The sequence below is a fragment of the Taudactylus pleione genome, unplaced genomic scaffold (assembly GCF_031769625.1).
Source record: "Taudactylus pleione unplaced genomic scaffold, aTauple2 ptg000353l, whole genome shotgun sequence".
Lineage (NCBI taxonomy): Eukaryota > Metazoa > Chordata > Amphibia > Anura > Myobatrachidae > Taudactylus > Taudactylus pleione.
Window position 1 is genome coordinate 1,015,681 of NW_028284754.1, and position 24,447 is coordinate 1,040,127.

Consider the following 24,447-nt stretch of genomic DNA (forward strand, 5'->3'; position numbering starts at 1 on the left):
TGATGAGACCCTTGTGGTAGGGTCTCGTCCATTGCAGGCCCCAGAGAGCTTCCTGCTAAAAGTATCGTGGGAAATGTGTACTGAATAAAGGCTAACTGAATTAGTACAGGTACATTGAGATCAAGTAGTGGAGAAATTAACTGGTAATATCAGAAAATAGTATTCAATTTGATCTGTTCATTTAGTTGGTCAGGGAATAAGCTATTCATAAAGAAAATCCAAAATATTTCCTGTTTACATAGTGTCCTAAATCTATCGCCTCTTCTGGTAGTAGGGGGTATAGATTCTAATCCTATAACTCATAAAGAGCTGACATCCCCCCCATGATTTTCTGAAAAATGTCGGGATACACTGTGCAATAGATTTTTCTTAAGAATATTTCTCCTATGTTCTAGGAACCTTTCACGTAAGCTTCTTATAGTTCTCATCACGTATCTTGTGTCACTGCAGCTGCAGAGCAGCAGGTACACCACCTACTTGGAGTTGCAGTTAATAAATTGTTTGATGGTATAAATTTTGTCTGAACTAATGGTGTTTATAGTTTTGGTCTTATTGCATACATATTGGCAAGTAATGCATTTGTTCATACAACACTTGTAAAAGCCTGGGGTTTTTTTGGGAGCCAGTCAGAACCAGATATCATATTTTTTTTTTAATTGGTTAAAGGGAGCTTGGTGCTAATATATTTTTAAGTGATCTATTTTTTCTACAGATAACTGTTGGTTTCATTGGTAGTATATTTTTTAAGCACTGAGTCATATTGTAGCATCGGATAGTTCTTCTCTATATTTCTTTTAATCGTTCCTGAAGAATTATTATATGTAGAAATAAACACAAAGTTTCTTTCTATTTTATGTTCCTTATATTTTCTCAATTTAGATTTAAGGAGTTCCCTTCTGTCCATTACTGCGACTTCATTATATATATTTTTTAATAGATCTGAAGGGAAACCTCTCCCTCTGAAGCTCTCAAAGAGGTTTTTTATCTTGTTCTGAAAATGTATCTAAGTGGGAGCAATTGCGTCTTAAATGCATAAGTTGGCCCTTTGGTATGTTTGTTATCCAAGGGTGATGGTGGCAGCTGTTAAAATGTAAATAATTATTTGAATTCACCTCTTTGCAATAAGTAACAGTCTTAATTTGATTATTACTTATTTCTAAGGTCAGGTCGAGAAAGTTAGCCAGATTCCTACTATATGTGTAAGTGAAGGACAGATTGAAGCCATTGTTTTTGAGGGTAGAAACAAAACATTGTGCACTAGTAAGATCCACATCCCAAATAATAAAATAAAATAAAAAGATCATCTATGTAATGGCTATAGAAGACCAGGTTCTCCACGAACTCGCTCCCCCACACACTCAAAGTGTCCCATGTAGAGGTTCGCATAACTCAGGGCGAACCTGGTCCCCATGGCCATCCCAAGCACCTGTAAATAAATAGTGTCAGAAAAAATAAAATAATTGTGTATAAGAATGAAACAAATAGCTTGTAATAGATATTGTTGATGTTGGATGGATAGGGTACCATCTTCTAAAAGACAATTTGTTATCGCATCAATCCCCAACTCATGGGCAATATTGGTGTATAGCGCTTTCACATCAAGTGTGAGAAAGGCATAACTTTTGTTCCAAATAATTCTTTGTAAAACATTTAGGAAATGTGTTGTGTCTTTTAGATGGGACCTTAGCCGTGTAAGGGCATTTAATGTTATCACTTTTCTTTCCCTTTATCTTATAATTCAATAATGTTGATCTTTCAAGGCTTTTTGCTCTGCCTACGGTGCCATTAATTAAATCTAGTGGATATCCTTTCCCAAGAAATCTTGTGACATTAACTTTGGATTGATCTTGAAAACATTTCTAAGGTAGAACAATTTCGTCTCAATCTCACTAGTTGGGAAAATGGGATATTTCTCTTCCACTGACCAAAATGACAACTTTTATATTCTAAATAATTATTGCTGTCAACAGTTTGGGTTGAGGTATTTATCTCTTTACCATCTCCTTGACAATTCCTCACACACATCGCTAGATCTAAACAAGCTATTTTCTCAGGTTGAAACTCAGAGGTGAAACCCAAATTAAATTAATTCACATTTATATAATGTACAAACTCAAAGTATTCCGATTCTGATCCACACCAGACAATTAACAAAACTTCTATATAATGTTTAAAAAGGAGTAATTTATCTAATAATGGATTATTAACATACTTATATTTTTTCTCCCATTCACCAAGAAAGACATTCGCCACACTAGGAGCACAAATCGTCCCCATTGCAACTCCGCATGTCTGCTCATAAAATCACCTAAAAAGGTTAAATAGTTATGTTGTAGTACAAAACGGATTGCATTAATCATAAACTCAATTTTCAGGGGATACATGTCAGGATCGCTCTCTAATACTATTTTAACACACTCCAAACACTTCTCATGTGGGATTGAAGTATAGAGCGATTGGACATCAATTGTGCCCCATTTGTATTCATCATTCCACCTAAAGTCGTGTAGCATCTGTAGTAAATGCGTGGAATCCTTTATATATGAATCTAATAAAGGAACATATTTTTTCAAATACACATCAATATATTTTGATATTCTTGAGGTTAACGAATTCACACCAGAAACTATCGGGTGACCAGGAGGTGATATCTGGTCCTTATGTACAGTATCTTTGGCAGATGATAAATTGTAGCAATTCTGGGAGTTTCATTGTATAGATATTTATATTCATCATGTGTGAGTACCTTATCCATTAACCCTTATCTAGTAGCCTCTTCAACTCCATTAAATATTCTATAGTTGGATCATAAGATAGTTTACAACATAGGATTTAGTATCGGATAACAATCTATTCATCTCCTGTACATATTTCTCTCTAGTCATGATAACAAGGCCTCCCCCCTTGTCCGCCTGTTTAATTACCAATTCTTTATTATCAACTAACATTTTTAATCATTGTATTTCCCCTTTTGTAAGGTTATCTCTGATCCTAGGGGTATTGGTAGTTTTCTCTAAATCTTTTTTAACTCATTTAGAAAAAAGATCCATGCAAGAACCACGTGATTCAATAGGGTAAAATGTACTTTGTTTTTTTAGGCCATTAGTTCCCCAATGGTTTACTTCCCAAATCTTTACCAGAGTCAAACATTTATTCTGATTCCGTATAAAATGTCTTTTCAGTGTCATTTTACGTATGTATACTGCAAGTTTAAATCCATATATGTTTGGAATTTAATAATTCCCGTGGTTGGTGTAAAGCTAAGCTCTTTTTGTAATAAACCACTGGTGGTAATTGAAAGCGTTACCTTAGATAGGTTAAAATACCTATTTTATTTAAATCCTCTGGGTCGTTTGATTGAGCACCCCTTTTTTTGAGGGATTTTGTCCCCCTCTTTTACCTCTATGTCTCTGAACCTTTTCCTTGTACCTTCTACAGTTTGATTTGTTGAAAGTTTGTTGCGGCCATGAACAAACATTTTCTGGCCTCTGTATAAAAAACTTGAATATCTATTGGAACGTATCAGGGAAAAATCCCTTCTACCCCTAACAGGCTCTATCCATGATTTCTTTATAGAAACTGTCTGCCATCTATATGGGGAGTTAACCATTCTTGTTAATTGGTTCCAATTATTGATGGGTAATATTTGTTTGAAATCCTCCCGTATGGGATTATTTCTAACATTAATCTGTTGCTGCCATTTAAAATCATGAGCACTCTTTTTAAGCTGTTTTCGAATTGTGTGCTAATTCTGCACTTGACCTTTGTCATAATCCTCTTTATCCCTTTTAAACTTACTACTTTTGGTGTCAACAATTTCCTTTTCAACTGTACTAATCTTGTTTTCAATATTTTCTGAAAATTGTTTAAACTCATCCATATTGGCAGAATGTAATCATTTTTATTCGACCTCAATACTATCCTTTTCTATATCCTTTCATTTTTTTTTCATTTCATCCACAATGAGCCACATTAAATCTAAGGCACCCTCATCCAAAATCCTGTACCATTCTTTTAAAAATGTATCATTTGGTTGACCAAAAGTGGGATTCTTATTTATCATCAAACCTCTTGGTATCCTGCTACATTTAATATAATCTTCCAGACCTACTATATCCCACCAGACTCTTGTTTCTTTTATCAACAGGCTCTCTGTTTTTATAAAGAGGTCTTGTGTGGAGCATTCACTATTTAAAACATGTTTCAATTACTGCATCATCATAGAAAACTTTCAAACACTCCTCTGATCGTTTAGATCTTAAACCAGCAAATCTGGACATGATGGACCTCTTTATAAAAACAGAGAGGTTGTTGATAAAAGAAAAAAGAGTCTGGTGGGATATAGTTTAACACAAATCTCATGTCCTCACATTCCTCCCTCACTTTTTAGGCCTTGTTCCCAGGGGTGATCAGGAAACACTACTGACTGGGAGAGGTGGTGATGGGTCTTCCTGGGTTGCATAGAACTGGGCCTGGTTCCTGCTGATGGGACAAGCCATCCATGTTTCTGGGATCTCTACCCAGTGACAGGTCAGGGGTTGTGGCCATTGATCCCACCGAGACCCCTGGTGATGGCCTGAGAGTGTCCATGGGTGCTGTCACCAAAGACTGTGCTTGGCTCTGGGTGATAGCTCAACACAATAACTAGCCAATCCACTGCCCAGATAAGTTACCAGAAAAACAAGTCCCACCTCCACTTCCCCTGAGTCAAGGCCCCAATCCAAGTGTACCCAGGCCATGGGTATAATAGTTATCTGCTCTTCTGCCATGGAGATTTAAATTTTCTGTTTCTCCAACAGTTGACAGGGAGGGCCTAATTCCTGTTGGACCAGGGTGATGGAGGCCCTGGAGTCTGTCAACTCTTGCAGTTCCTGCCCATTGACTTTAACAGTCTGTAGGTTGGCCTTCATGTTATCTGAGGTAGCTTTCCCAATAGCTGCTACCACCTCCATTTGGTATGCTACTTCCTCTGCCTCTGGTGCATCAGGAATGCAGTTCCCCTCCCCACACCAAATGTCATTTCCTGGCACAATGCTACCCTGGGTAAAGCTGGTTGGGCACCCAGAAATGGTCCTCTTCCCCACAGACAGTCTCATTGCACATGCCCTACCTGGCAACAGTTGTAGCACTGCCAAGGCTCGGAATGTGCTGGGCCCCGTGGTCTTGCATTGGCCATTTGCAGAGCTGGGGTGTGTAGTGGGGCCAGGCTCTGGGTTGCCAGGGAGAGATTTTGGAATTGTTGGGGGCGTTGGGGGGCTGACTTTTCCTCCGGGTTGGCTCTTCTCCACCGGGGACTGTTAGCTGTGAACTCATCGGCTAGGTGTGCTGCTTTCTCAGGAGTGTTGGGGTTCCGATCCACCACCCACACTCTTATTTCCAGGGGCATCTTGTTAAGCAACTGTTCCAGAATAATAACATTTTTAACATCCACTACCGTAAGTGCCCGCTTTCCGGCCAGCCTCCTGTCACAGTTCCATCGCAACAGGTTATTAAACTCTGTAAATGATGAATCCCCTTTCCATGACATCGACTGGAACTTGGTATGGTATGACTCAGCAGTCATTGCGTATCTGGCAAGCAGCACCCCACAGACCTCCTCATATTCCAGTGTCTGTTCTGGACTCAAAACATGGCATGCATCCAGCACCCATAAACTCAGACTGGGTAACAAATATTGAGCCCACTCTGCTGCCTCAATCCTATGCATAGTCATCACTGATCCAAACATATGCAAATGTCTATGTCAATATCTAAGCTGGCCTCATCAAAAGGTGGTATGTCCTGATATCGCAGCCTGGCTGTCTGCCTTACCAATGCTGGTGGGGCATGTTTGTATTTCTGTGCTCCCAAGGCAGCCCCAGTACTGCTGTACCTCATCCTAATGCTGCCAGCAACTCCTGCAACTGATCTGCCTCTCCAATGATAGGCATTGCACATGAAGCAGTTGTCCCACTGGTTCCCTGACACTCAGTTGGCTCCGGTACATCATCCTTATTGTCCTCCTCCTTTGGATGATCTTAGTCCCACTGGGGTAGTTTTGCCATTAGTATTTCTCTGGTGTCCTGTGCATAAAACTCAATCTGTTTTGTTCGGCAGAGATCCTACAGTTGCCCTTTCATGAGGTATCGGTAGCATAGTGGTTCTGATTCCATTCCCTGCTGTATTTTATGACTTTATGCTTGAAGGCTGGTGTCTGAATGTTCCCACTGTTGTTGTTGCCAAATGTGAAGATACAGGGTTCTCTCAATTACCCAGACACTGAGCAGATGAAACCAAAGTGATAGTTTATTTTGTACGGCACACCAAAATAGGGAATATGCAATGGCAAGAGGTAAACACAGCAAACAGGCAATATGCAAGTAGCAGTCCAGACATAGGCAGTCCAAATAGAGTATAAAGGGCCTGATTCAGAGCCGGATGCTCTGACAAGAGTGCTCACTCTGAATCAGGGCCATCCTAGCTCAAATTTCAGCGGCCTCCTGGCCACTCGCATAGCTGTGGGTGACCACCCACAGCTTATGCGAGCGGCCAAAAAGATGGTCGCAATGGTCAAGACCATTATGACCATTGGGCTTGCGACGAGATCCTTGCGGTAGGGACTCGCCTGCAGCAAGCCCGGAGTGCTTTTGTCTCTATCAGAGCCCAAAACACTCCCACTGACATCACTAGTGATGTCAGTGGGGTCGGACGCAGACAATAGGCATTCTCATGGGAATGCCTCCGTCTGGGCAGCCATGCCCCCGGCATGCCCACCAAAGTGGGCGTGCTGTCACGCACCTTCGACAGCATGCCCCCTTTTGTGCGAGACCTCTAATGATGGCTACCCCATTGTTATTTGGGTCTCGAGCATGAGCACGACGGAGGCACCTCCATCGTGTGCATGCGCATTTGGGCAACATCGACCCACTTGCAAGCGTACAGTGCTCGCGAGTGGGTCTGAAGGAGACCCAAAGTTCCTGGACAAGTCCAGCAAATAGCCAACAACACACAGTTTCACACAGTAGAAACTATCACAGTTCACACAGAAGTGATAGCGTATACGTCGACACAAGCATTTACGGGATACCATACAGTCGAACCTACCACAGTTCACACAGCAGTGATAGAGTTCAAGTCCACACCAGAGAATGAAGATCTCTCCACAGGAGTTTCCAGATGCATAAATCGACCCAATCTTTTCCAGGATACCACACAGTCGAAACTACTACCATTCACACAACATTGATAGCCTATACAACCACACAGGACTGGTCATGCATTCCACTAAGCACCTTGGAAGTGTGACTAACAAGTGGGGCTGCCTTTGGTGACTTCTTTTAAAAACTTCCAAGTTCCCACAGTTCTTGTGACCACCCAGGGGAGTTGCACCATTTCCTGATTGGTTTGAGTCCCTTATCCAGTAACTTCCTCTTACCTCCCCAAGATATTACTTCTCTGACAAACACTCACTGGGCTGGCTCTGTACAGTCAGCCAGACTCCAATGAGGGACAAAGGCAGGCAAATGGAAGGGGGTGTAAGAACTGAGTGTCCCTTGCAGAGGTGGAAATTAACCCATGATGTCTTTTGCTCTGTGAGGTGTTACATTGCTCTACTGGTTATGAATAAAACTGGCATATGGACAAGGGCTAAACATCAAGGGCTAAAAAGCATTGCACATTACATTTTTAACACACATCTCATGTCCTCACAAATGGCGACTTTGGAATACAAAATTATAGATCAAGAACCTGAATCGATTTGAAGGGGTAACAGAGCACATACATTTCTACATTTAGAATCATGTTAGATTTTCGGCTTAGACACTGTCAAACCCAGGGGGTTAAATGATTCTCTATGATTAATATATTTTATTTAATCAAAGTTACTTGAGATATTATATAGAAATTTTAGATTATAGTTGTTGTTACATTCTATGATATTCAAATGTACTTGGTAATAGGAGATCTCATGTTGGCAGCCCAGTCCTTTCATATACAATAATCTTTTAAATTAAAATATTTTCACATAAGGATTTTTTATATATAAATCTAATATTTTATGTTGCATACATATTTGAGAGATATATTATGGATTGATATTTTATCATTAAGTATCATATGCACTTATTTGCAAATACTTATTTGCACAATACCTGAGCAGTTTATTTTTCTCACATTATCATGTGACATGATTGTACACATGTCTTAAACAGTTTTTAGTCACTCTATTAATGTTGTTTATGTTTTTAGTGGTTTTTAAGTATTAGCAGTAACACTGCCTTGTTTATTATGTTTCCATAGAAGAGCTGGAGTCAACCACGACGTCACTTCCAACAACTGTTTCCACGATTGGTAAGTGCACCTATTTAATGTTTCACTGTATTCATGATTGTTTACTGTCCTGAAGAAAGGAAGCACATCCCTGAAAAGTTAATTTATGCAGTAAAGTTTCACTGTTATTTACATGATGTGACAAGTCCCTGAGTGCCGCCTTCTTTTTGTGGATATATATATATATATATATATATATATATATATAGATAATAGAACTGGATCAGAGCACCAAACAGTGCCACACAGTAAAGATATTGACATAAAAATACAAAGTGCAAGTGCTAATGGTACATATATACCAAATGACCTATTCAGAAAGAACTGAGTTGTATAGATAAATATAAGAATATAGAAACAATGCAATTTATTAGTAAAATAAGGAGGGGTACACACATAAATATCATGCAGACAATATAAAAACAAATAACAAAATCAGACAGTGAGCCTGCACCTCACTGATACACTCCTCTTAAAAATAAGATAAGACATTTATGATTTTATAACACTCATTTGTGTTTGCTCTTATACTCTTAGCCATGCTTTTATTATTTTATTGTCTGATTTTGTTATTTGTTTTTATTTTGTCTACATGATATTCATGTGTGTACCCCTTTTTATTTTACTAATAAATTGCATTGTTTCTATATTCTTAAATTTATCTATACAACTCAGTTCTTTCTGAATAGGTCATTTGGTATATATGTACCATTAGAACTTGCACTTTGTACTTTTATGTCAATATATTTACTGTGTGGAACTTTTTGGTGCTCTGATCCAGTTCTATTATCTATATTATTTCTCACTAGCGACTTACCACCCTGTAGTTTCTATTGGATTGAGCTGACACCCCATATAATCTCGGGAGTGCCCCTTTTCTGTCCTGCATTTGTTTCTTAATATTCACACACACTTTTTGGTACCATTTTCTACTTGTTCTCCCTGGTAAGGTATTCACTAATTTAAGTTTTTATAGTAAACTACAATTTCTGGCGCTCTAAGAATCCGCTAGTTACACATATATATATATACATACACAGTGTATATATATATATATATTTATATATATAATATAAATATATACATATATCTATTAGAGATGTGCGCCGACCCATGTGTTTTTGTTTCATATCTGGATCTACCCTGGTTTTGGATTTGGATTGGTTTTGCCAAAACCTTACCTTCGTGTTTTGTTTTTCGGTTTTGGTTTGGGTCTTGATTTTTTCTTAAAATATCATAAAAACAGCTAAAATCACATAAAATGTGTCTGTTTTTGTTCCTACAGTATTATTAACCTCAATAATATAAAATTCCATTCAGTGTGATTTGTGTATGTTTATGAATGGCTAGTGTGTTACAATAGTGTTAATATTTTTTTTAAAAATGACATGTGGTCCCCCCCATAATACTATCCAGCCCCAGAATTGCCAGCCAGTCCTGGTTCTTTAAATTACAGGGAAAAATGTATAGGGTTACACTGTAATTTACGAACCAGCACCAGGCAGCAGGGAGAGACCTGGTTTTAAATATAGGGAGAAAAATATTTGCATGAGGTTCCCCCATATTTAAAACCAGCTCCGGACCCGTTCTAGCAGGGAACTGATGCCACAGCCAGAGGTGCCCTTTCACCGGGCCCCCAGCCACAGCATCAGCCCTGACCGCTAGTCAGCCCAGGCCAGGGATTCCTGGGGAGTTGGGGACCGCCCAGTAAAGGGGTCCCACTCTACAGGGTACCCCTGGCCTAGGCTTATAGCCCGGAGCTATTCCCACCACCCCTAGGCAGTGGGTGGTGGGTTGATAGTGTTAGTGGTGGGTGCGGGTTAGCACCGAAATGGCCATTGGGCTGTATTGACACAATGTCCTGCTGTATTGTCCTGCTGTATTGACTCCAGACTGTGGCAGTTTGCAAGTATCCCTTTTTCTTGCTACTATACTTGGCACATTGCACTTTTTGATTTGTGACTGAAACATTGAATCACTGAAGTGGAGTCGACATTGTGATAACATGCATTGTTCATAAATAAATTTTTTGGCTTTATATTTTTGGAGTGCTGGTTTTCTCTGGCATCATCATTTTGGTACAGTTCATGTATTCATTTATTACAACCGAGCACCCTCTATTCATCTTATTTGCGAGTGTTCAATATTTGCCCACATTTTTTTATATACACACATATATATATATATATATATATATATATATATATATATATAATAACAGGTATAACGACCGGCACTCAAGGAGACTAAACAAATGCTGAGACTGAATGCAGTATGTTAATCAACGTTTCGGAGTAACCTCCTTTATCAAGACTGAACAAAAAAGCAATACAAACATGACAAATATAACTTACCACCAGCGTGACATGTAGTGGTTCATCCCGCCCTCCGGACGAGTCCCGATGACGTCACCCATATCCCAGAGAGATGAACGGCATGGTGTTACACAGGTCCAGCATTAGAGCAGCACTGGATGGAAAAAATATTGATCAACCTGTGCCTCGACATTTCAAAGAAATCCAACTTAATCTTTCTACGATTAGATATAAAATGATCGACCATGTACCACCGGATCTTAGGGGTGGTAATCGTGATCGGTCTCTATTGCAAAAAGAAGCCCAATGGATATACAAACTTCAAACTGTATATCCTAAGGGTCTTAATGAAATTCTGTCACTCATGTTTTTTGGAAATATATGCTTTGTGAATGCATTGAACGATGCACCCTTGACTTTCAGGAACTGTCTCTATTTTTTAGGAGACATGTGAACAACGATTCGGATTCTTGATTTATTCTTGATGTATTATATGATGTATGTTATTATCTTTCTTATGTGCCAAGGTGGTGATAGTGGGGATAGTGATTTTCTTTCATATTACTTATCCTTGCCTGCTATGAGTCACACATATATGGTGACTTGTGATACTTTATTATATATATCATGGTGCACTAGATATTGGTTTAATGGCTAGTAGTTCGACCAGGTCTTCTTATATGATGCTGATGCCATTGGACACCGCTATACAGCGGTCTTTTGATTTTTTGTATGCATTATTTAGCCCTAATGACTTCATTCTGGATGATTTGTTTGTGGTTGTCATGGTGATGGTGCTTCACTATGTCTGTTGTGGATCACTCTGCCCTGATGAGTTCCCGTTCGTCTCTCTGGGATATGGGTGACGTCATCGGGACTCGTCCAGAGGGCGGGATGAACCACTACATGTCACGCTGGTGGTAAGTTATATATGTCATGTTTGTATTGCTCTTTTATTCAGTCTTGATAAAGGAGGTTACTCTGAAACATTGATTAACATACTGCATTCAGTCTCAGCATTTGTTTAGTCTCCTTGAGTGCCGTTTGTTGTACCTGTTATTATAAATACCGATTTGGACATGGCACCGGAGCCAGTTATAGTTTCTACTATAGAGTGCCGGATGTTCCTTGTTCATATATATATATATATATATATATATATATACATATATACATGTGTATGTAACTATGTATATACATACATACTGTATAGTGATGTATAGGGTACCAGCACCAACTCAGATTAAATATAGATAAACAAGAAGTTAGCTAATGACAAGCAAAAAAATATATAAAAATATTGCTTTCTTCCTGTAAATAAAGGGTGTCCGCTGATCCAAATATAATGGAGCATTGGGCATGCACCTTAATAAAGGTATATGTAAGTGTAGGGAAGCTGTCTCATGCCTAAATTAACTATTAAGATAAGCACCTTATGATTTATTGCATATTTTGGAGTAGAGCATAGTCTTTTAGAGTGTTTTTAGAACATTTTTAAAAATTATTATCGATTCTCCTGCGCCTATATCAACTTATATGTTTTCGCTTTTTTTTATTCAATGTGTATAAGGGACATTTGTAGTATTTATGACATTTATAATATTTATAGCACATTGCACTTCATTGTATGCACACAGGGGACTATTCAGACCTTAGGGTTATTGGAAGAGCCCATTTGAGCATGTGGAGGTATATATATATTGCACAATACTTCACTTGCTAAGGCCATATACGATAACTTATTATATATATATAAATATATATATATATATATATATATATAAATATAAAGTCAGTGCGCAGATTTTGATGATTTACCCAAAGACACCTTTCTGAATTTCATTTGCACAACAGGTGAAAGTCTGTTTAGCCAATATATAGCAACAGAATGTCCCATACATGTATCACAGCACTGGCCACCATAGTATTGTAGCCCGGCGTCTTCCCCATAATTACCCAAATCCAGATAGGAAGTATCTAAAAACAAAACAGAAGAATACATCATGCATCAACAAGATAAAATTTATTAGCAAGTAAAAACAAGCAGAGCGTGCGTACCACAACAAGCAGTTAACCACCACAGAGTTTGACAGCAGAGTAATGGAATGGTGCTCCCGACCGGTGTCCTCAACGTGTCCAGGAACTCTTCACCAGAGCACTAACCACAAAAAGATAGATTACCAGTCCATGCCCCTGTGCATTTCGTCACTAGGACTTTGTCAGGAGGCTGGCTGGTGATCTGTTGAGGGCAGTTAAATAAAACTCATGAACCAATAAAAAATATGCAGCACAACATTATCTCATTACATTAAATTAATTAATGGAATTCTTCATTTATATACTGTATGTAAACACATATAAAAACCATGCCCGCGTATAAAAAATGCATATAAACGCATAAAGCTACAAATATACTGATACAATGTTTCCATTGTATAATCCATACAATATAATATGAATATTATATTAGGAATAGTAATAAAATTAAAATTAAAAAAGACATATTATGTGGGACGCTTTTAGAAGATTAGATGATATGCATAATGCACTGGGTATAAAAAAGAACATAGAATCATCTATTTCAGGGATTTCTTCTCACGTAATAAGTCTATCTAAAACATAGCAACATAAATTGGTCCAATAAAAATGGGTCCAATAAAAATGGGTTCAATAAAATTGGTACAATAAAAATCATAATACATTGATACAATTTACAACTTTGCCAAATCATATAGTAACAAAAAAACATACCTCTTCACCTTGGACAAAAGGGATTTTAACTCTTTGAATCTTTAAATAGAAGAAATATTAGCTTTTTAAAAATGGAGTATTTTCAAACCCCTCATTAAGTCCATTGGGGCACACAGTATTTAATGTAATAATCTAAAAAGTCTCCCTCTTAGCCAGCATGTTTTCTCTGTCTCCTCCTTTTTTACCCACTTTAACATGTTTAATGCCCAGAAATCTCAAATTTGGTGGATTACTGTCTAGGCAATGTCTGAAGTGTCTAGGTACACTGTGATTCTCAATCTTATTTCTAATATTGCGCAAATGTTCTAAAATTCAAATTTTTAATAACCTCTTTGTCTTCCCAACGTACATTTTACACATCCACAAATCAACAAGTAAACCACAAAAGTGGTATAACAATTGATCAACCCCTTAATTTTAAATTATTTTTCATGAATACTTTTAAAGGTATTTATTCCTTTTAAACTGTGTGGACAAACTTTACAGTTTCCACATGTATAAAACCAGTCTATTGGATTAAAAAAATGATTCTTATTAGAATCCTCTATACTTGGCAATAGACTAGGAGATAAAAATTATTTTACATTTCTAGCCCTTTTAAAAAGTATCTCTGTTCTATTTGGTATATGGGTTGACAGAATTGGATCCATTTTTATAATATGCCAGTACTTTTCTAGAATATTTTTAACTTCTTGATGTCAATTGTTACACAAAGTGATAAAACCACAATTAGAAAAACCGCTATCTCCTGTGTCCTTTTCCCTTTTTTTCTGATTCTGATAAGATAATATATAGAATAATATAATATGGAACCTAGTTCTGTGTGACCTCTATTTATATGGAGGGCATGAGGTGGTTAGTGTATTTTAGACAGGAGTAGCGTTCCCACTACACTATCGGAAAATGCACCTACTACTCAGGAACAATCTTTCCGTAGTACTAGTAATCCAACATTGAGTATGTATAGATTTATCATGTATTTATGTGTGCAGACCATATATATCTAGAAACCATTGTCCTATTAGTACACCTATCTACAGGGTGTTCCCCCTCCCTTTAGGTGGTTTTGTTATATTATTGGGTGTGTGACATCTCTTGTTCTATATGAACGGAAGTAGAATAATATGTTTTAATGAGGTTCTACTGTGTATTATAGGGTATATCTATTTTTGACAGTACTATACACTGGCCTTCCGAATCTGAATATTACAAATTATGCCATTGTTAACTAAAAATAAACCATCATTCTGTATTCTTCAATTATATCTTTGCATAATACTAGATATGCACTAATGTAAGACACAAAGTTTTCTTTACATACAATGCATATACAGTACCAGTCAAAAGTTTGGACACACCTTCTCATTCAATGGTTTTTGTTTATTTAAATTATTTTCAACATAGTAGATTAATACTGAAGACATCAAAACTATGAAAGAACATATATGGAATTATAATGTAAACAAAAAAGTGTTAAACAAATCAAAATATGTTTTATATTTTAGATTCCTCAAAGTAGCCCCCTTTTGCTTGGATGACAGCTTTGCACACTCTTGGCATTCCTCAATCAGCTTCATGAGGTAGTCTCCTGGAATTGTTTTCCAACAGTCTTGAAGGTGTTCCCAGAGGTGCTGAGCACTTGTTGGCTGCTTTTCCCTCACTCTGCGGTCCAACTCATCCCAAACCAGATCAATTGGGTTTAGGTCAGGTGCTTGTGAAGGCCAGGTCAACTGACGCAGTACTCCATCACTTTCTTTCTTGGTCAAGTAGCCCTTACATAGCCTGGAGGTGTGTTTGGGATCATTGTCTTGTTGAAAAACAAATGATGGTCCCAGTAAGTGCAATCCAGATGGGATGGCATGGCGCTGCAGAATACTGTAGTAGCCATGCTGGTTAAGTGAGCCTTGAATTTTGAATAAATCACCAACAGTGTCAACAGCAAAGCACCCCCACATCATCACACCTCCTCCTCCATGCTTCACAGTGGGAACCACACATGCAGAAACCATCCGCTCACCTTCTCTGCGTCTCACAAAGACACGCTAGTTGGAACCAAAAATCTCAAATTTGGACTCATCAGACCAAAGTACAGATTTCCACGGGTCTAATGCCCCTTCCTTATGTTTCTTGGCCCAAACAATTCTCTTCTTCTTGTTGTTCATCCTCAGTAGTGGCTTCTTCGCAGCATTACGACCATGAAGGCCTGATTCACGCAGTCTCCCCATAACAGTTGATGTTGAGATTTGTCTGCTACTTGAACTCTGTGAAGACTTTTTGTTGTCTCTAATCTGAGGTGCTGTTAAGTAGCAGTTTCTGAGGATGCTTACGCTAATGAACTTATCCTCTGCAGCAAAGATAACTCTTGGTCTTCCTTTCCTGGGGCTGTACTCATGAGAGCCAGTTTCATCATAGCGTTTGATGTTTTTTGCAACTGCAATTGAGGATACATTCAAAGTTCTTGAAATTTTCCGTATCGACTGACCTTCATGTCTTAAAGTAATGATGGACTGTCATTTCTCTTTACTGAGTTGAGTGGTTGCTGCCATAATATGGATTACAACAGTAGTCAAATAGTGGTGTCCACTGTGTACTAACCCTACCTCTGCACAACACAACTGATGGTCTCAAACACATTAAGAAGGCAAGTAATTCCACAGATTGTCTCTTGACAAGTCACAACTGTTAATTCAAAACCACTCCAGGAGACTACCTCATGAAGCTGATTGAGAGAATGTCAAGAGTGTGCAAAGATGTCACACAAGCAAAAGGAGGCTATTTTGAGGAATCTAAAATATAAAACATATTTTGAATTGTTTAACACTTTTGTATTTACAACATAATTCCATATGTGTTCTTTCATAGTTTTGATGTCTTCAGTATTAATCTACTATGTTGAAAATAATTTAATTAAACAAAAACCATTGAATGAGAAGGTGTGTCCAAACTTTTGACTGGTACTGTATGTTTATGCACTCTCAGGTCTGCATAATGTGTTTGTTATCTTTGGTATTTTCTACATAAAAGCTAACATTTCTGATGCAAAATAATTCCTGGTGCACCTCTAAGATGAAACTGAGGTGTACTCTACATCTAGACATCTGAGGATGTAGAAAGGAAATGGGGGAAAAAAATCCTATAAGATAAATTTAAAAGGTAAAAAAAAACATACATATTGTCCCAAATGAGTTTTTTTAGAGATAATTTGGAATATCTCTTAGATCCAGAGAAAAAAATTGTTTAATATCAACAAACCTTATTTATATTTTTTTTTCTTATCTATATATTCCGTTCTTTTTAGTATATTTAGTTTTTCTCATACAACATATCATTTAATGTGTCTTGTTTAATTTACTCCTCCATAAATGAATTGAGTAAAAAATGAATTTGGCATATCGTCTTAAATAATATTGATATTCTTACAAATAACAAAATAGAGGAGTACTGTATGAGAACTCTTAAAGTCCCATTCTATTCTTTTATCTTATTATCATAGTCATTTGAGTGTACTGAGTAACACAAAGTCTCTTTATTCGTAGTTTGTGTATATATGGAATTTTTTGGAAGTTATCAGCTCTATACACAATAGTCTATAGAAGTGCTAGTTAACCTCACTGAAACCTGTTAAATCATCTGATGGAAATCTACACTAATCACTAATCAGTAAGCAATTACAGCTATTTGAATAGCTGCAACCATCTCAGTGAGACTTACACCTTCTGAGGATACCGGGGTTGCCATTCCCGGAGTAACGCATCAAGGACGGAGAATCTCACAGATTCACCTGTATTTGCACTTCAAGCCCCCCAGACTAATCTCACAGATTCACCTGTATTTGCACTTCAATTCAGCCAGGATGGAGGTAACTTAACACTGCATATATTGCTCAGTGTCAGACCACTTAAGAGAGCAGTGGCCCCCTCACCATCCTCCTACTCACTGTGTCCATCAGCGGCTATATTGGACTGCACAGTGGATCTAGAACTTGTCTGCACCCTCGCAGACTGTGTCCTTTAGCAGCTTCAGCAGACTGCACAGTAGATCCTGAACTCATTTGCATCCCCACAGACTGTGTCCATCAACGGCATTACCGGACTGCACAGCAGATCCAGAATTTGTTTGCACTCCCGCTGATGAGCGGACGAGAGCAATTCTGTGTGATACTTCCATCAGTGAGTACACAATTCTGTGTGATACTTCCATCAGTGTGATACTTCCATCAGTGTGTACATCAGTGAGTCCATCAGTGAGTACTCCTGCTGACGAGCGGATGAGAGCAATTTTGTGTGATACTTTCATCAGTGGAATGGATACTAACTATCCATTCCACATTGCACATTTATGTCCCAATTTAAGGCATAATGAGTGGATAAGTTCATTATTTTGAAGTCTATATATCAAAAAAAGATTTTTGCCTGTCATTAGGGGACCTCCATGCTCATGTGTAGATTTATTAAGAATGGGCACTGAGTTAATGGAAGATTACTCACCCACCCTACATGATACCATTTGGTCACCCTTTTGAGTTATCCCTTTTAGAAAGGAATCTGGGAAACAATCAAATATAGAGCTTGAACTGATTATAGCAATGGACTGTATAATTTTTTTATATATTTTATGTTTATATTTTACTGCTTGATATATGTAATAATAGTATAATAAATTGACTGTTATTATAAATTGTGTGGTTATCTAAACCAGCGCTCCACAACTACCCATATGCAAATATAAGAGCAGAAATTGCATAAATAATTTAATAACCCACACTGCACTATTGAAAGTCACTTTTTTTCAAAAGCCAATTAAAAGTTTATGTCCCGGTTTATTATCCAGCAGGTGTCCTGTAGCAATAGAAACAGTCCAATGGTATCTACACTCAGTCAGCTGGTCCAGATCTGTATTGGATAAAGCCAGTGATGTCCTCTTCTTATATATATTTATATTTATTGAGTGAGGGATCCAATACAGTAGGACTCAACGCGTTTCCATGTGGAAGTGACCCACACCTTCATGAGGAGCAAATGTTTGGAGCTTCATAGGGTTCTCCGATATTTATAATGCTCTAATGAGTGAATCATTATCAGGTGTCTATAAATAATTAACCAAGCCATGTTGCAAATGATTAAATAAATCCAAGAGTATGAGTAGGCAATCATATCTTGATTCAACATAACATTTAAAAATATAAATGAGTATTGTTAATACTTAAAGTAAAGTAAGTACTTGTATTCATTATTCCCCAGTCATGATCATGTGAGCACTACCCGGTCACATGACTCATGACGTGTAGGTACCCTCCAATTGGTTAGAGCCGGTCATGTGTCTGTGACTCATATGCAGTTCCACAGACAGGCGGCAGACTCTAATGAATGCAGATCTGTTTTTGATCTGAGGTTCCAAAGTTACTACGTTTGTGGAATCACGTGGTGTAAACAAGCATCACGTGACTATGCAATATTCAAAGACACTAAAATCATTATTTGAGGAGTAGAAATGAGAGGTTTGTGTGTGTTGAACTAATAACAATCAGTTTAGTTAGCAATAAAATATTAGATCAAATATACAGTACATTATCCGATAAAATACATCAAAATACATAGAGGTTTATTAAGCAGTGAAGAAATCTTCTTAAAAAGAGGGGGAGAAAGTGCAACACCACATTTTCACCCAGGGATCTCATAAGCATACATAGATTATTAGAATTTAAGTTTATTATGTCATTGTTAAATAATATATAGACTATGGATAAATGAATTGGCAAATTACCAAAAAAACAATAACCCTGATGTTAATACTCAGAGTCCCCATCACCATAACAGTACCCAATCTACTCAACAAATCCAAAGTAAATTGCATCAAATTATACTGTTAAGTTCCACAGATTCATTGAGGCCATCTGGGTGTAGAGTATTCAATTTGAATATCCAGTAGACTTCCTGGTGGCACAAGATTTTCTATCTATCTCCTCCACGTGGAGTGTTCGTGATCTGTTCTATACCAACGATGGATAGATTACTGATGTCACCTTTGTGAACTTCAGTAAAGTGCCTAGAAACACTGTTGTTGGGAAATTTGTCAACTGCATTACTGCATTACTGCCACACAGCACTGAGGTTGTGGGTTCAATTACCACCATGGCCCTAACTGTGCGGAGTTTTTATATTCTCCCTCTGCTTGCGTGGGTTTCCTCCAGGTATACTGGTTTCCTACCACATTCCAAAAATATACTAGTAGGTTAATTGGCTCCCACCAAAAAAATAAAATAAATGAACCCTAGTTTGTGTGCATGTGGTAAGGAATATTAAGCTCCACTGGGCAGGGAGTATTGTGAGTGGCCACATTTGCTATATAAAGCGCTGCGGAATATGTGTGCGCTATATAAATAACTAGTAATAAATAAATAAGTCCTTCTTATATTTTTCTTTAGTATGTGTACCTCCTCTGCAACCTCTAAAAATTTTTCTCAATGCCTTTTTGATATCCCTGAGTTCCTTGTAAGATGATATTTTGATTCCCAATGATTGGGACATGGTGGTTCTTCCTGAAAATCCTTATATGGAGATTGAGTCACTTTTCTACTGACTTGATGGTTTGTCTTGGGTTTAGCACCCGAATCCCCATAGGTGCCTATGTGTTCATATTGTTCTCCTTTAGATGATGGAAAACTAGATTTAGGGGCCCTCCATTTACTCTCGGTGATCTAATGGGGATTCGTGTGCATTCTATCATTAAATTGACGCATTCCTGTGCCTAATTCAGATATAGTTTTTCTATGGTCTGATCTCACTTTGTTATTCTGTAATTTGAGATTAGAACATTTGTAATTTCTAACCATATTATTCTAATAATCATATAGATCCCTTTTAAATTTATTTTTCTTGTTCTCTACAATAACTTTTTCTAAATTTACAATCCTCTCATTGATAATTGAATCATTTTCTTGATATTCTTTGTTAGTTTGAAAAGGTTCCAATTCTTTCTTTATATCTTCCATTTCTTTTTCTAGAATACTGGTCTTGTGTTATCTGTATTTAATGATTAGCTCCATTAGATTAATTGAACATATATATAGTGTTTTTTCCCATTCTTTATGGAATCTGACCCTTAGAATCTGGTCAGGTATGAATGCAAATGACAATCAGCAATTTCCTCCCAAATGCCGGAAAATGGACCAAAACTGATTGAACAAATTGTTTAGATCAAACATTTAACAAACTTGTCTGACGACCATTTTCATCTGTTTTCTGGCATTCAGGAGCAAATTGCTGATCATCATTTACTCCCATACATTACCAGATTTTCATTCCAACCAATCAACTAGTTGGATGGTTGGACAGAAAATCTTTACGTGTGTACCCAGCTTTAGGATAACCTGCACTTCACTATTAAGAGCCACTGGATCCAAAAGCCAATTAAAAGTTTATCTCCCAGTTTTTTATCCAGGTAGAAAAAGGAGCAATATTACCAGTTCTGGCAGTGTTAGTAAGGCATCCCCACAAGGTTTGTGTCCTGTAGCAATAGAAACAGTCCAGTGGTATCTCCACTCAATTAGCTGGTCTGGATCTGTATGGCATAAATCCAGTGATGTCCTCTTCTTATACATATTTAGTGAGTGAGGGATCCAATGCAGTAGGGCTCAATGCGTTTCCATGTGGAATTGACCCACACCTTCATGAGGAGCAAATGTTTGGACTTCCATAGGGGTCTCCAATACTTATAATGCTCTAATGAGTGAATCATTATCAGGTGTCTATAAATAATTAACAAAGCCATGCAGTAAATTATTAAATACATTCTAGAGTAAGGGTATGCAATCATATCTTGATTCAACATAACATTTAAAAATAAAAATGAGTATTGTTAATAATTAAAGTAAAGTAAATAAATGTATTCATTATACCCCAGTCGCAATCATGTGAGCGCTACCCGGTCATGTGACCCGTGACGTGTAGGTACCATCCAATTGGTTAGAGCCGGTCATGTGTCCGTGACTCATATGCAGTTCCACAGACAGGTGGCAGACTCTAATGAATGCAGATCTGTTGTTGAACAGGTTCCATAGTTGCTACGTTTGTGGAATCACGTGGTGTAAACAAAGATCACGTGACTCTGCGATATTCAAAGACACTAAAATCATTAAAATAATTATCTTGCCAAATTACAGGTAATATATCTGAGGAGTAGAAATTAGAGGTTTGTATGGGTTGAACTAATAACAATCAGTTTAGTTAGCAATAAATATTAGATCAAACATACATTATACGATAAAATGTATCAAAACACATAGAGGTTTATTAAGCACTGAAGGAATCTTCTTAAAACAGAGGGGGAGAGAGAGTGCAAAACCACATTTTCACCCAGGGCCCTCATAAGCATACATAGATTGTTAGAATAGAAGACTATTATATGTAATTTTTAAATAATAATATATAGAATATGGATTAATGAATTGCCAATTACCAAAATAAATAATAACCCTGAAGTTAATACTCTGGGTATTGTTATGGTGATAGGGACCCTATCTACCCAAGACATCTGAAGTAAATTGCATCAAATTATACTGTTAAGTTCCACAGATTCGTTGAGGCCATTTTGATGTAGAGTATTCAATTTGAACATCCAGTAGACTTCCTGGTGGCACAGGATTTTATGTCTATCTCCTCCACGTGGAGTGTTCGGGAACTGTTCTATACCAACGATAGATAGATTACTGATGTCACCTTTGTGAACTTCAGTAAAGTGCCCTAGAAACACTGTTGTTAGGAAATGTGTTAATAATATTATGACAGTGCTCCAAGAATTTCTTTTTAAAAATACATATTTTAGACCGCATTCTCATGTTAATAAGTAGATGACATAGATGGAATCACAATTCGTGAAACTATTGATAGTAAATGGTTACTTTCTAAAACTCATATCTATAGTATTGGTTCATCTAGGAATATGAGTTCATATTGTGCATCTATTCTTGCCACATCTGTAAAAGCCTGGTGGTCTAGATGGTATCCATTGTTTATCTTGGAGATTTATCAGACTGATGGTAGGAATCTTAGTTGTCTTTAAAAATGTATTTAAATATATTCTTTAAGGATTTATTCTTTGTATAGATAATGAGTGGTTTATTGGGCAAAAGCTCTCTTAGAATACACACATACACACAAATGAAAAAATATGTTGTGCACTGCAGGTGCGCGGCAAAAAAGTGGGCATGGTCACATACCAAAGGGGCGTGGTCACATACCGAATGAGCGTGGTCACTGAAAATGGTGTGTGCCGACATGACACGCCAGCCTTTTCTCGTCACTCTGGGAACATTCCTTTCCATTCCATATGCAACTTACCTATACAGTGGTTTCTCACAATGTGGTACCTCTGAAGAGATATATCCTCCCTGGGATGATGGCGTCTTCAGTCGGTATTCACTTTTCACGTACTGTAGGCCACATCATCGGGAAGATGCCTGTTTGTGTAAGAATAATAACAGGGTCATCATCATACAACAGCGATTCAAAAAGACTCCTTCCCCTTTGTATCTTCCTTCCCCCTGCATCTCCCAGCCACACAATTTCCCCCTGCATTGTCTCTCAGTACACCATCACCTCCCCCCTGTGTCATCTCTCAGCCACACTATTGCCTCAGCCCTGCATCATCTATCAGCACACCATCACCTCCCCCCTGCATCGTCTCTCAGCCACACCACCACCTGCCCCCCTGCGTCATCTCTTAGCACACCATTTCCTCCCCCCTGCATCATCTCTTAGCACACATTTGCTTCCCCCCTGCATCATCTATTAGCACACCACCACCTGCCCCCCTGCGACGTCTCTTAGCACACCATTGCCTCCCCCCTGCATCATCTCTTAGCACTTCATCACCTCCATCCCTCCCTCACTGCATCATCTCTCAGTCACACTATTGCCTCTTCCCTCTGTGTCATCTCTCAGCCACATCATCGCCTCCTCCCTCTGTGTCATCTCTCAGCCACACCATCGCCTCCTCCCTCTGTGTTATTTCTCAGCCCCACCATCGCCTCCCATCAGTGTCATCTCTCAGCACACCATCACAGATACACACACACTGACATAGATACACACACACTGACATACACACACTGACACAGACACACATATACTGACACAGATACACACACACTGACACATACACACACTGACACAGATACACACACAGTGACACACGCACACTGACACAGATACACAGACAATGACACAGACACACATACTGACACAGATACACTGACACACATACACTGACATAAATACACACACCCAGTGACACACACACACTGACACATGCACATTGACACATACACACACTGAGACAAATACACATGCACACTAACACACACTGACACAGATACACATACACACACTGACACAGATACACATACAAGCACACTGACACAGATACACACACACAGTGACACACATACACAGACACAGTGACACAGATACACATACACACTGACACACACACTGACACACATAAACATTGACACACACTGACATAGATACATATACACAGTGACACATGCACAATAACACACATTCACACACACTGACATAGACACACACACATTTTTCACACAAATGCAGCCAGCTAAGTAAAAGCATGGCTGACATCAATTGAAAGTCACCCCCCCTCCACAGCAGTCCGACCCCCACTCCTCCCTACCAGCAAAAAAAAAATACTTACTTACCTGGCTGCAGTGGCTGATCTGGAGCAGAGACAGCATTGGGGAAGCACAATCATCCTAGCCTCCATCGGCAGCTCTGAATGGCAAGACTGCCTGGGATGGGCTGCGCACTTCTGCTGCAGCTCCCTCTACAGTCCCCTGCAGGCACACTTGCCTGTTCGTTCAGTAGCCCTCACACAGTCCAGACCAGTGCAATGGTGGCGGGGGGCGGTGCGGGTACGATGTCCTGGCCAGCTGTGCCCCCCTCTGCTGTGTCTGCCACGGTGCCCAGGGCACATGCCCTACTCACCCTGCCATAGTTACACCAATGGGTGTGAAGTATATTTACAAATGAATGCCAGATCTCTCTCTTGATATTGT

At 38.4% G+C, this 24,447-nt stretch overlaps 1 protein-coding gene across 1 annotated transcript in view; it reads left to right on the top strand.

Annotated features, from left to right (window-relative positions):
- Window positions 1-24,447, top strand: part of LOC148508605 (uncharacterized) — a 653,608-nt gene that overhangs the window by 227,428 nt on the left and 401,733 nt on the right. Inside the window, exon 9 of the mRNA XM_088444305.1 lies at window positions 8,281-8,331. Within this exon, the coding sequence (XP_088300431.1) occupies window positions 8,281-8,331 (51 nt within the window). The remainder of the gene's footprint in view (window positions 1-8,280; window positions 8,332-24,447) is intronic.